The 13,144-nt window shown below is 51.0% G+C and overlaps 1 protein-coding gene across 2 annotated transcripts; it reads left to right on the forward strand.

Annotated features, from left to right (window-relative positions):
* The first annotated feature begins 2,251 nt into the window (after positions 1 to 2,251).
* Positions 2,252 to 12,126, forward strand: TMEM109 (transmembrane protein 109). Of its 2 annotated transcripts, XM_011963549.1 has the most exons (4): positions 2,252 to 2,645; positions 8,376 to 8,620; positions 9,571 to 9,673; positions 10,456 to 12,126. In XM_011963549.1, the coding sequence occupies exons 2-4, from the start codon at positions 8,384 to 8,386 to the stop codon at positions 10,845 to 10,847; spliced, it is 732 nt and encodes a 243-aa protein (XP_011818939.1). In that variant the 5' UTR covers positions 2,252 to 2,645; positions 8,376 to 8,383; the 3' UTR covers positions 10,848 to 12,126. The 2 variants fall into 2 exon arrangements, with proteins under 2 accessions (XP_011818939.1, XP_011818940.1); XM_011963550.1 differs by lacking the exon at positions 2,252 to 2,645 and having other exon boundaries at positions 8,374 to 8,620.
* Positions 12,127 to 13,144: the final 1,018 nt, after the last annotated feature.

Here is a 13,144-nt window from a genome sequence, read left to right on the forward strand (position 1 = left end):
CTGCAACCTCTGCCTTCTGGATTCATGTGATTCTCCTGCCTCAGCCTCCTGAGTAGTTGGGAATACAGCACACACCACCACACCCGGCTAGTTTTGTTTAGTATTTTTAGAGACAGAGGGTTTCATCGTTTTGGCCAGGCTGGACTTGAACTCCTTCACCTCAAGTGATCCGTCAGCCTCAGCCTCCCAAAGTGCTGGGATTACAGGCGTGAACCACTGCCCCCGGCCAGGATTAGATAAATGTTCTCTCCCAATTTTGGCCCTATGTTCATTTTCCAAAAGGTGTATACAACCTGAAAATCAAGGATGGGAAGAACCCTGAACTGTCTGAGATTGTTTCTGCTACCCACATGGAAAACAGAGTTGAAAAGAAATTAATTTGTCATAGAAAAAAAAGTTTAAATTTCTTTCCCAGGAAAGTCTGTGACCTGAGATTGGTAATCCTGCACATCAGAAAGGATCTAACAAGCAAATGTAAAATTGAAACTGTTAGAAAAGCTGGAAGGTGAGGTTCAGGATGCTACCAGAGCCTGTTCTGGAAGAAGGACTCTTAGCTGAGGGGCAGGAAGTGATGAGAGCTCAGATGAAGATGGATGTGTCTGAGGAACATTTGATGGAAAGAAACCACTGGGTGAGGTGACAGATTGGGAGCCTACAGAGTGTGTATTCTGGGAGGAAGGCAGAATTGGAAGGCTGAATGATTGGGGGTGGGAGGGAAGAGTTACGTTTTAGAGGGCTGAGTTTGAGAAACAAGTTTTAACATCAAAAGGAAGCTCTCCTATGACAGCTCTTGATGGTTATAAAAACATTCAGTCAGCAACGTGGATTTTTTTTTTTTTTTAATGTTCATGATTGTTACTTCCTTGAAACTTCACACCTACTGTGAAGTGGTATTTTTAGGTCCTTTATAGTTCTTGAACGTCAAGCAGTGAAGGCCCAGAGAAATGAAGCTGTGTGCTCAGGATCACACGACAGGCAAGGGATCACCTCATTCGGAAGCCCTATTCATTCTCCTTCACGGTGCTGCTGAAGCAGGATATTGCCCTGACCCTTTCACAGGACTCACAACAGGGGTGCCCCGTTTACTCAGCCCGCTGCTCTCAACTTCTCGTGGGAGGGAGTACGCAAGTGAAGGAGGCGGGAACTGGAGTGCACAAGCGCTGGAACAAGCCAGCCGTTTTTCGGCACCGGTAGGATCACACTCTACTCACTCAAGATTCACTGCGTTCCACCCCTCATGGGAGGGAGCATGCAGGTGAGTGGGTGCAGGAGCCAGAGTGTGTGCTTTCAGGCACCGGCAGGAACGAATTCCGTGCAGGCCCCGTGGCAGCGTCCAGGCAGGGTGCCTGAGGCTCCGAAACCCCAGAGGGCATGTTACAGTGCTCTTTCGGCTCTGCCATCCGTGGACAGCTTAAGTGTTAACAGCTCAGTGGGCCCGCGGTTGCCCTCCACAAGCGAGGGCAAAGGGCCAGCGTGACAGCCTTTGTATCCGCACTGGTGGCTCCCGAGCTCTTGCCCAGCATCCAAGAAAAAGTTGCATGAACAAATTAAAGGACAAATGCCTGGGATTTTATTGCTGATGAAAGTGGATTTCAGAGGGAAGGGGAGCTGAAAAGGGGGTGGGGGGGGTGGGACAGGCGGGTATGTAGTCTTCCCTTGAAGTCCAGCTGTCTCCGGCCAGATTCGTCTCCGAAGTTATGCCTTGGGCTGTCCCTCTGAAGACAAGCTGCTTCTCTCTGACATCCAGCCATGGTCGTCCTCTCTTCCAGCTGCTTCTCCTCTCTGCCAGATGAGTCTGGGATCTTTCCAGGCACAGGATGAGGCAGGGCAGAGACATAGGTGGCTTAGGAAAAGAGAACATTCAACTGGGAAAACATGAATAGAAGTTCTCACTGTGGGCCACAGTTTCAGGCTGTGCGGGTGGGGTTTCACTAGGGACCCGCCCTTTTCTACCTAGCATTTATCTGCCCCCTGTCCCTATCACTGCCTTTGTGGCAGAAAAAGGAGAGTGGGAGTTGGTTTCTCTCCTTCTCTAAAATTCTGAACTAGCATTTGGGAGCCGTCTACAGTATTCAGGTACGAATTTTCTCTCTGGGGGAGCGCATGCGTTTTCCTAGCGCAGTGTGCCTTTAATTGCTCCTTTAATACCTTTCTCTTTCGTGCCTTTTTAGCGCGAAGCTTCTAGGAAGAGCAGGTGCCCGTTAGCGGCCAGGTTAGAACGACATTGCCCACAATGCCCCAGGGAACATTTGTAGCTCGAGAACTACATTACCCAAAATGCCGAGCGGTGGCAAGAGGGGCATTAGCTTCCACTCCGATTTCAAAGATCCAGTTTACCCACTCTGCAGCCCAGATATAGTCATTTATTTCCCCTTTCCAGCCAGAGACTTCCGTTCTCTGCTGGAACTTCCGATCCCATTCTTCTGTCGGTGGGAACGCTTGTGGGGAAAAAAGAAACGCAATAGATAATGCGGGGCGCATGCGCTCCCGGCGTGGGTTTCCATTGTGAGGAAGGCCGGCTAGTTTCCGGGCTCATCCCGCCTTGCGCATGCGGAGAAGGTAAACCAACGCCCGGAGTTGAGGCGCGGGTTTGGTGGCGCGTTTCAGCGAAGTCGCACGTGAAGGATAGCAGTGGCCTGAGAAAGGTGAGTGCGGGCTGAGGCCGGAATGCGGGGCAGCGCACGGGAAGGGGAGACAGCAGCCTCTGCAGGCGGCACCAGGCAGAGCGGGGAGGCCTGGAGAGTCCGAGTCGGGAGGGGTCCACGCGCCCAGCGGGCGAAACAAACAGGGGACCCGGATCCTCGTTGCTATGCAACCGGGGGCGTCGTTTCCAGGCAACCCGGGAGGCGCATGTTTCCGGGGAGAAGAGGGTTGCAGCAAGGTACCGAGGTTCGGCGGAGGTGGAGCGGCTCCCGGGCATGGGGACCAGGCTAGCGCCAAGCCCGACCCCCGAATCCCGACCCACGGCCCAGCCTCCTGCAGCCTCGGCTCGAGCCCCTCGGGGGGCCCCCAACTCATGGGTCGCGCCACGTCCCTTGCCAGCGACGCCACCCCTCAGCGCTTGGCAGGGGACGCGCCGTTCGAAATAGCACATGCCACTGACACCCTGTCTCCGGGAGGCTGGGCCCTGGGGAGGGCGCGGAGCGGCCGGTAAGCTGCCCCTTTGCCGTCGCCCTGCCCCCAAACAGTTGCTGGGCAGCAGCTGTCAGGGGTTTAGTGGGAGCTGCCCCCAACCTGCCAGGGCGCTGACTTCATTCTCTGCAGTGGCGGCTTCGCCCTGTTTAGGACCTTCCTTTAGACTCAGCTGTGCTTCTCGTGTGGCTGCTGTGTATTTGGATCTACTATTAAAATAACCTCCCTCCTCACCTCTCCATGGCTTTCTCTTTCTACCCTCACGGTTTTTTGGCAGGTTGCTAATATTCATTTAACAAGCATTTATTAGTCATCTTTCCTACTAGGCGCTCGGGATTCCAAGATGTCAAGTCTAACCGGGAGGCGCTTGGTGTAATGGGGAAGGCAGGTTGATAAACTGCTAAATTATTCTACAATACATAGTCAGTGGTAATGTGTGTGCTGCAACATTTCTATAGATGTTTAGTTTACAAAACGCTTGCTGCAGAAATATCTTAACTCTTTACAGCAACTCTTCACCCGGCTTCACTCACTTTTACGTTTGAGGAGACTGCAACTCAGGCAGGTTAAGTAAACAGGTGTAAAGAAGTCTAAGTAACAGACTTCTAGTCTGTGGCACACTTGAGCCTGGGACGGAAGTCTGGGGTCCTTTGTACACTGCTACACTTTTGAAGCTTTGCTTAGACTTTTCCCTGAGCTGCTGGCTATGCATCAGAAATTCCTAGGGAGCTTTGCAAAACAAAGGGCTGAGTCCCTCTCTGCAAGAGTCTGAGTGAGTAGCCCTGGGTGGGGCAGACATCCTTGTTTAATAGGCTGCACAGGCAGTTCTGATGGGCAATTAAAGTTGAGAACCGCAGCTCCTTAGGGGCAGCTATGAGCAGCAGCGGGATAGTCAGAGCCGGTAGAGGGCACTTTTTGCCGCCCCTCCTGCCACCTGGTGATTCATAGCTTGAAATGAAACTAACAAAAGGAAAGAGAAGAGGAGGAAGGAGCCTTGATTGGGAGGAGGGGCGTGAAATGCCCCATCCTACCTTTGTAGCAAACCACAGCTAAACATAAGCAGTGGCGCCCCCTCACTAACACAGTAAGTAAAGCTGTTTCCCCAGCCCGGGCTCTCCAGACCCACCTGAGCCATATTGCAGCTGCCGAACAGAAGTGGCAGGTTTTGTCCCCCACCTTTTGCTGTCCTCTCATACCTCTTGGTACAAAACCATGGCCTATAAGCCCAGAAGGCAGATGATCTGGTATGTGTTCCCTCGGAGGAGTCTGGATGTCCTTCACTTTGAGCTTGTTGATGAACTTCAGCTCCATAAGGGCAGGGGCTATGTCCTATCAAGGCAGCATGTGGCAGTGGGAGAAGCAAAAAGGCAAGATGGAGATCCTGGGTACTGGAGTCAAGTCCCAGCTCTGCTGTGTGATCTTGGATAAGTCACTCAACCTCTCTAAGCCATACTTTTCTGAGTAAACTGAAGAGGGTAATAATATCTTAAAAGATTGTTGTTAGAGTTAAATGAAGTGATGAAAAAACAAGCACTTTGTGAATTATAAAGCACCACACAAAAATTATATTATAATGTATGTATACATATAGATATGTATAAACTTTGTATTATTGTGAGTTGCTATTGAGTGCCTATTATTTGTCTGACGCCAGGCCTTGCAGAAGGTGAAGAAGTTTTAAGACATGTTTCCTCCTCACAGAGGCTGAGACTGTTTCCACGCCTTTAGTAAAACTATTTGATTAGGCCAAAGTGAGGAGGCCTAATAGCAGTGATCCATACTGCCTGAGATTCACCTGGAAAAAAATGAGGAGTCCTGTTAAAGAAAACAATTTGAAAAAGCAGACCAGCCAGCCAATCTCTGCACTCATTATCTCCAAAGGGTACACTACACAATCCTATTAGATTTGGTTTCTGGTGCACTTCACAACATCAGCTGGCATGACAATGCCAGCCTCACTGTAGAGGGCTTATTTCAAGGTCTCCTAGCTCCCCTTGACTGGGGCAGACGGCCACTGGAAAGTTGGGGCTGGCACAGAACAAGACAGGCTGCTGTGGGAGGAGCTGCTCATGGCACCCTGACCTCCTAGGGCTGAGGAAACGACATTTGATCCCTCCTGGTGGAGATCCTTGGATAAAGGATCCAACCCAAGATAGCAACCCTGCTCTTTAAGTCCCCAACATGGTTATGACCTAGATAACTCAGGAACTGACCTGTGCTTTCCTCATCTCTGACCACTGGCAGGCAGGAACCATCTGGTTCTTGATTTGTGCCAAAGAGAGTAGAAGGCTTTCCCAGCTTGAGGGCCTTCTACATGAATTGCGTGTTTTTCAGCCCTGCTTGACCCTCCAGGCTTCAGGAAGGGCTTAGAGCAGCTGTTTCTGGACCAAAAAGTACCCTAAATGTAGTATTTTTAGAACCCTTTCCTAGACTCCTCCTTCCCACTAAGCAAGACTGGGACATCCTTCTCTTCCCTCTCGTCCATCCTCATGGCTCTGGATTTATGGTCAATTCACTGAGTGCCTGCGTAACTGCAAAAACTTCAAAAACCTGACTGCTCCTACCTCAGGGGCATGGATTAGCCTCTGAACATCAGGTCTGAATCATGAAAACTCCTGGAGCTACAGGTTCATTTCTGAGCCTGAAGGAGAACAGGGAATTTGCTGGCACTGTCTGACATTTCTCAAGCACAGTGGCAAATAGAAGTTGAACTTGCATACTGTTTTCTTGGCTGATCTTTACCTGCTTCAATGAGTTGGCACTTGTTGGATCTTAACTTGTCTGTGGCATTGTGTTACAAGACCAGAGCACAAAGCACAAAATTGTTAGGTAATTTTCACCAGTAATTCACTGAGATAATTGGTAGATGCCATGTTTATTTTAACTCATGAATAATCTGTTGTGTGACTTTTTTTTTTTAAGAGTCTTGCTATCTCGGCCAGGATAAGGTACAGTGGCATGATCACAGCTCACTGCAGCCGTGACCTCTTGGGCTGAAGTGATCCTCCCCCCTCAGCCTCCCAAATAGCTGGGAATACAGGCATGCACCACCACACCTGACTAATGAATTTATTTATATTTTTGTAGAGACAGGGTCTCCCTATGTTTCCCAGGCTGCTCCCAAACTCCTGGGCTCAAGCAATCCTCCTACTTTGGCCTCCCAAAGTGTTAGGATTACAGGAGTGAGCCACCGTGCCTAGCCTGTATGACTTTCGAAATCACTTCTGAGACTTAGTTGGAGACAATACAGCAGAGTTGTTGTGTGTGAGGAGTCCAATGTCAGAAGTACCTGGATTCAAATGCTGCTTTCCCCACTTACTACTTAACCTGCCTCAATTACTTCATCAGTAAAATGGGGGATAATAGCAATACCCAGCTGATGGGCTGTTGTGACAGTTAAATGAGCGAGGCGGTGCATGGCAAGACCTAGCTGAATGTTAGCTTTTGATTAATCGTATCTTTCTTTAAAGGTTGTTTATTATGCCCTTGCCCACTGTCCTCCTCCCTTGTCTGCTTGCTATAACAGAATACCACTGACGGCGTAGTTTATAATGAGCAGAAATTCATTAGGGTCACAGTTCCAGAGGCTGGGAAGTCTAAGGGCACGGAGCTGGCATCTGGCAAGGGGCATCCTATGGCAGAAGGCAGAACCCAGCACATGAGACAGAGAGGAAATCAGACCAAAGTCATCCTTTTTATCAGGAGCTCCATTCCTGGGATAACTAATCCACTCCCAAGAAAACGGCATTAATCCATTCGTGAGGGCTGAAGCCTCATAACCCAATCACCTCTTAAAGGTCCTGCCTTTTAATACCATCATCATGACAGTTAAATGTCTTTTTTTTTTTCATGTTGGAATTCATTTATTTGGAAAGGAAATTCAATTGATATTTAATTAAATTCATAAAATCACAGAAAATGTTTAGACATGAAAAGTGAATCTAGTACAATCTACTTATTTTACAAAATGGAATTTTTTTTCCAAACTATGGAGAGTCTAATATAATTTTTTTTTAATTATACTTTAAGTTCTAGGGTACATGTGCACAACGTGCAGGTTTGTTACATATGTATACATGTGCCATGTTGGTGTGCTGCACCCATTAACTCATCATTTACATTAGGTTTGTCTCCTAATGCTCTCCCTCACCCCTAAATTTCTTTTTTTTTTGGCAGGGAAGGGGTCACACTATTTTACTGAGGGGAATGGGGTGTCAAAAAAGTACTGAGGACCATGAGATCCAACATCCTTGGCTGGGCCGGGAGCTCCCAGGCTCTGCAGGTGGTGCAAGGACAGTTAAATCTCAACATGAGTTTTGCTCTTCAAACCACAGCACCTCCATTGGGGGTGGGGAGGTGAGATCACTCTGTGTCAGTGGTTCTCAACTTCATACAGGGGAACTGCCTAGGGAGCTCTTGCAGGTCTAAGGCTAGGCCACACCCAGACAATGATATCAGAGCCTCTGGGCTTGGGACACAGACATCAGTACTTGTGAAGCTTCCAGGTGATTCCAGTGAGCAGCCATGGTTGAGACCCACGATATAACTTGACTCCTAATGAAGATGGGTGGAAGCAGAAGCTTGGGTTCAAATCCTGGCCTTTCCGTGTAGCCCCGTGACCATGGGAAAATGCTTAACTTCTGAGTCGCAGTTTCTTTCACCTGTACCTGTAGGGGTGAGGAGGATAAAAGCCACCTCACATGATGGTCCTGCAGAGAACTTGACATATGTGCGGTTATTCTTGTTTGAGCACATAACTGAGCACTTTTTTTTATACCATTATATGGCAGTAATCCTACTTGTGTGCTATTTTTAAGTTGTTTTTTATACCAGCTTTATCTTAAACAGATTATAAGCTCCTTGGGACAGAGCCTTTATAGAGTCTTATAATTCTTTTATGCCTATAGCACCTAAGATACAGGGACAGGCCCTCAGATTTTTAGAACTGGCACAAACCTTAGACAGATCTTCTCACCCACTCTAAAGTGTTGAATAATACTTGCTGGTTAATTAACATGCAAGTGGTAAAGAATGTGAAAGAGGAACCTGTGAGTCAGATGGTTGTACCCAGCTCCAGTTGGAAGTCCCAGTCTTTCCTGTCCCAGATAACAGCACTTTGTTTCCAGGGTTAGCTTGGTGCTTGCTGGAGGTAGGGGTGGAGAAGGATGTTGGGATAATGAGAGCTGGGAGGGTGAGTGTGTCTACCATGGCACTCAGCTCACGCTTTGCTTCTCTCCTGGCAGACCCAGTCATGGCAGCCTCCAGCATCAGTTCACCATGGGGAAAGCATCTGTTCAAAGCCATCCTGATGGTCCTAGTGGCCCTCATCCTCCTCCACTCAGCATTGGCCCAGTCCCGTCAAGACTCTGCACCACCAGGCCAGCAGAAGAGAGAGGCCCCAGTTGATCTCTTGACCCAGATAGGTCGATCTGTGCGGGGGACACTGGATGCCTGGATTGGGCCAGAGACCATGCACCTGGTGTCAGAGGTAAGGAAGGTAGTCCCTGTGTGACTACACACATTAAGGAAAAATAAAGAGAGGTTGGTAATGGCCAACTCATCTTAGTTCCACATCTTCTCTGGTGCAGAGAGCCTCAAATTCCACAAAAAGAAGCCACACAGCACTTGTCTTTGAATTCCTCATTATTTGATTCCTGTCCTAGGGCCTTTTAGCTCCACCCCTATCTTTTCCTGGCTCCTGCCCTTTCCTTGCCAGAAAGGCTGGGAAATGAGCCATCTTTATAAACCCATGTTACTGGGTGACTGCAGAGTCTCACTTTGGTCTAAATCTGACCTAGAATCTTGAAATGGCAAAATACCAAGCCCTGAATCCATTCCTTCACCTGTAGAAGTGGGTTAGGCTTATTGGGAGCCTAAGGCAGGGTTATCGTTTTTACCTAGTGGCATCCCAAGCGTAGTATCACATAATTTTGATGGGCTGGACTGAAGGGCTAAGACAATCATTTTTTAAATCCATAATATAGTATAGCTGATAGACTCCTTTTTCAATGAAACATCCTATCCCTTTACAGATGTTCTCTACACACCTTCATGACTCCCTGGAAGGCTAGCAGGGCTCCACTTTTATAGGGTGACTACTAAAAGTATTTAATTGTCTCCATCATTCACACACAAGTACACCTACTACTCCCTCCAGAGTATCCCAGCAAAGCAGTTAAATTATGTCCCAGATGCCCTGGTTTCCGGTTCAGGAAGGAGAGACGGCCTGTTGGCCATCCCTGTACACTAGAAGGTGGGTGTGGAAGGGACCCCTTAGCCAGGCCCAAGGCGCCTACCCTCTGACCCAGGCCTGTCACCACTGGGTGAGAAACAGGTCTGAGACATTCCTGCAGTCCTTGCCTGGACACTGGTGATCAGGCTTGAAGGCGAGGACCATTGTTATTTATGAACTCATCTCACTCCGTGCTTTTTCCACAGTCTTCGTCCCAAGTGTTGTGGGCCATCTCATCAGCCATTTCTGTGGCCTTCTTTGCTCTGTCTGGGATCTCCGCACAGCTGCTAAATGCCTTGGGGCTGGCTGGTGAGTGTTGGAGCCCTGGGTAGTCAGCCAGAGCTTTGCCTGTACTTTCCTACTTGGGGGAGTTCATCTTTGTCAGGGTCTAGCCTTTTCCCCAAGCTGCTTAACCCTTCCCAGGATCCTGCAGAGACACGGCCAAAGAGCAAGCCAAGAACTACCGTGGCCGGGGGCAGTGGCTCCCGCCTGTAATCCCAGCACTTTGGGAGGTCAATCAGGAGGGTCACTTGAGGCCAGAAGTTTGAGACCAGCCTGGGCAATATAATGAGACCTTGTCTCTATAAAAGATTAGCCAAGCGTGGTGGCGTGTGTCTGTGGTCCCAGCTACTTGGGAGCTGAGGTGGGAGGATTGCTTGAACCGAGGAGGTGGAGGTTGCAGTGAGCCGGAATCATGCCACTGCACTCCAGCCTGGGCAGCAGAGCAAAACCCTGTCCCACCTGGACCCCCTGAAAAATAGCTTCCACCCCCACGTGCCAGTTGTTCACTTCCTATCAGGCATCGTGCTGAGCTGTAGTATCTCATTTAATTGCCAGCCACAGTACAGGGAGGCAGTAGAATTGTTCCCATTTAGTAAATGAAACTGCAGCTCAACAGAAGCAAGTAGTCTACTCCACGCCTCACAGCCAGCAAGAAACAGAGCTGAGATTCCAACCCATATCACTCTGAGTCTACGAGAACACCTTATTCCTTTGCAATGTGGCTAGCACCTCTCACCCTTTTAGCTCTTGCCCCGCTCTCCCCTCACCACTTCTCCAGGTTGGCTGACTCGGACTCTTTTGGCTTCCAGGTGATTACCTCACCCAGGGCCTGAAGCTGAGCCCTGGCCAAGTCCAGACCTTCCTGCTATGGGGAGCAGGGGCCCTGGTCGCCTACTGGCTGCTGTCCCTGCTCCTCGGCTTGGTCTTGGCCTTGCTGGGGCGGATCCTGTGGGGCCTGAAGCTTGTCATCTTCCTGGCCGGCTTTGTGGCCCTGGTGAGGTCGGTGCCCGACCCTTCCACCCGGGCCCTGCTACTCCTGGCCTTGCTGATCCTCTACGCCCTGCTGAGCCGGCTCACTGGCTCCCGAGCCTCTGGGGCCCAACTCGAGGCCAAGGTGCGTGGGCTGGAGCGCCAGGTGGAGGAGCTGCGCTGGCGCCAGAGGCGAGCGGCCAAGGGGGCCCGCACTGTGGAGGAGGAGTGAGCAGGATGCCCCACGCACCGCCAGTGTCATACCAAAGAGCTGAGCTGCTTCGGGGCAACACAGCCCTCCTGCCAGCCCCCTGCCCTTTTCTTGCCCTGTCTCAGCCTTCAGAACCTTGATCCCTGCCCCAGCCCCACCAGCCAAGAGAAACAGAGAAAGGCCATTCCCCTGCCAGTCCTTGCAGCCCTGTCTTCTGAGGTTCTCTGTCTGGAGTTGCTCTCTTAACCCTTTCTCTGCTCCCAGCCTGCCTCACCAGGGAAGGTTGGAGGGGCCTCCCTCTGGCTTCTGCATCTGCACCAGCAAACATCACTGCCATTGGTCTCTCATGACTTAACTGGCTTCCCTCTGCTGTTGCCTTGGCTTCCTCCTAATGCTCTTGCTCTTCTGTCCTTCTGAAGTTGCTCCTTGACGAAATCTGCAGCTCCCTTCTTGTTTTCCTCATCCTCCTACCCTGTACTCCCACCAAACCATGGTCCTGTAAGGCACGCTGCTGTCCTCCTCATTGCCCAGCAGTGGGGGGGGGGCAGGGGTAATGGGACCTGAGGATAAAGGGTGGGGAAACAGGGTCCCCTGAGGCCTGTGGGGGCTGGAGGAGAGGAGGATGTACCTTGTGTCTGTTTCAAGTGCCTTAATCCGAGCCAGCAGGGCCCTCTGCTTGCCCGCTGCCATACTGTATGTAGGAAAGTGCTCTGTGGCTGCTTTGTGTCAAGAGAAGAGCAGTCACTCTCAGAATCTTGATTCCCCATCAGCCAAAACAAAAGATGGCTGCTGCTTTGTAGGCATGTGCTTGCAAGTGGGACCTTGCTGGGCATTATATGCCCTATGGGGGTTTCAGAGACCCTGAAGGAGGAAGGAGGACCTGCCTCCTTGTTTGCACAACTGCATGCACTTCTGTCCCCATCGCTCCGCTCCCCGAAACCAAGAAGGAGTTGCTGACCAGCGTCCACCCCGGCAGCCCGGGAGGAACACAGGCAGCTCCTTTGCCTTCGCGTGGTCTGCGAAGAGCAGGGTGAGCTGCCAGTTGCCCCTCTCCACCAGGGTGCGCCATCTTGGTGGTTAGGGGCCACTTTTCCTTTGAGGCTCTGGTGGAGGTGGGTGTCCTTCTCTGCCAGGCCTGGCACATGATGTGAAGAAAAAATGCCCAGTTCTTACTGTTCAGGTTTGATGTGGAATCACAGCTGCAGTGATATATATATATTTTTTATCAGCGCTTGGTTGGTTTTAAATAAAATGCACGCTATTTTATTATCTTGTTCTGAATAAAATGTATTTACTCCAAGTCTGGATTGCTTCGATGTCTCCTCTACTGCTAAACCCATTTCTGTAGTGCAGCTCCGCCTCCCAACTTCTCCCTGTGGGGACAGTGTGAAGCTGGCAGAGGGGAGAGCTGAAAAGGCAGGCTGGTACCAGGTACCCTTCCCTCCAAGGGCACGAGGAATGAGGAAGGCGTGCCTCCATTCCAAACGTAGGAACGACCAGCACTGCTGGAAATGTGTGTGCTTGCTGGGCGGAGGGGGCACCCCTTCCCTGCGGTGTGCTGAGGTGGGTGGGCAGCCTGGAGAAGACTTGCCTGCCTTCCCCTTCACCACCCACCTGAGGACTTTCCTGTGCCAAGGTTTCCAGTTGGCCCACAGGCTGGACCAATTTTGCGGAGGGCCTCAGACATATTTTTCTTTGTAAGCTGCCCAGGACATGAGAGTGTGCAGCTAGGGCTCCTGCTCTGGGCCTCTCCCCAAACTGCCTGGTAGGCGACGCTGGGTCAGGACCCTTGAGGCCGGCCTTCCCTCGGGAGTGCTGAGCAACCCTCATCCCTCCTAGGCTCTGCAGGGTGCTCACCAGGTGGAGCTGGTCAAGAGACTAGAGCTGCCCGCACCTAGAGCCTTTCCTCTACGGCGGTGGCCTAGGGCTGTGTCAGGGGGCAGGCTCAGGTGGTTGGCGTCTGGCCCCGTTTGACTCCCTCACTTTTGCTGTCCCTGCAGCTCCCATCCCATATGTCCCTGAATTCAGGTGTCAGATGCCTTCACAGGTGAGCTGCTTGTGGGGGTGGGTGAGGCAGAGGAAGTGGCTTTTTCTTCCCTGGTCAGAAGCTTCCGAGAGGGAGAAACACAGAGGCGGCCGTCCTCTGTTGCTTCCTGGGACGTGGCCCTCTTCCCGACCTCGGTCGCCGGAGCGCGCAGGGGTTGGGAATCCGTAGGGCACTAGGACCCGGCGGGGCGGAGGGGGCAGCCCATGTGCTGCGATTCGCTCCCTCCCACCCCACTGCTCCCGCTCCATTGTCTGGGAACTGCAGCCGCGGG

The sequence above is a fragment of the Colobus angolensis genome, unplaced genomic scaffold (genome assembly GCF_000951035.1).
Source record: "Colobus angolensis palliatus isolate OR3802 unplaced genomic scaffold, Cang.pa_1.0 Scaffold61, whole genome shotgun sequence".
NCBI classification, from domain to species: Eukaryota; Metazoa; Chordata; class Mammalia; order Primates; family Cercopithecidae; genus Colobus; species Colobus angolensis.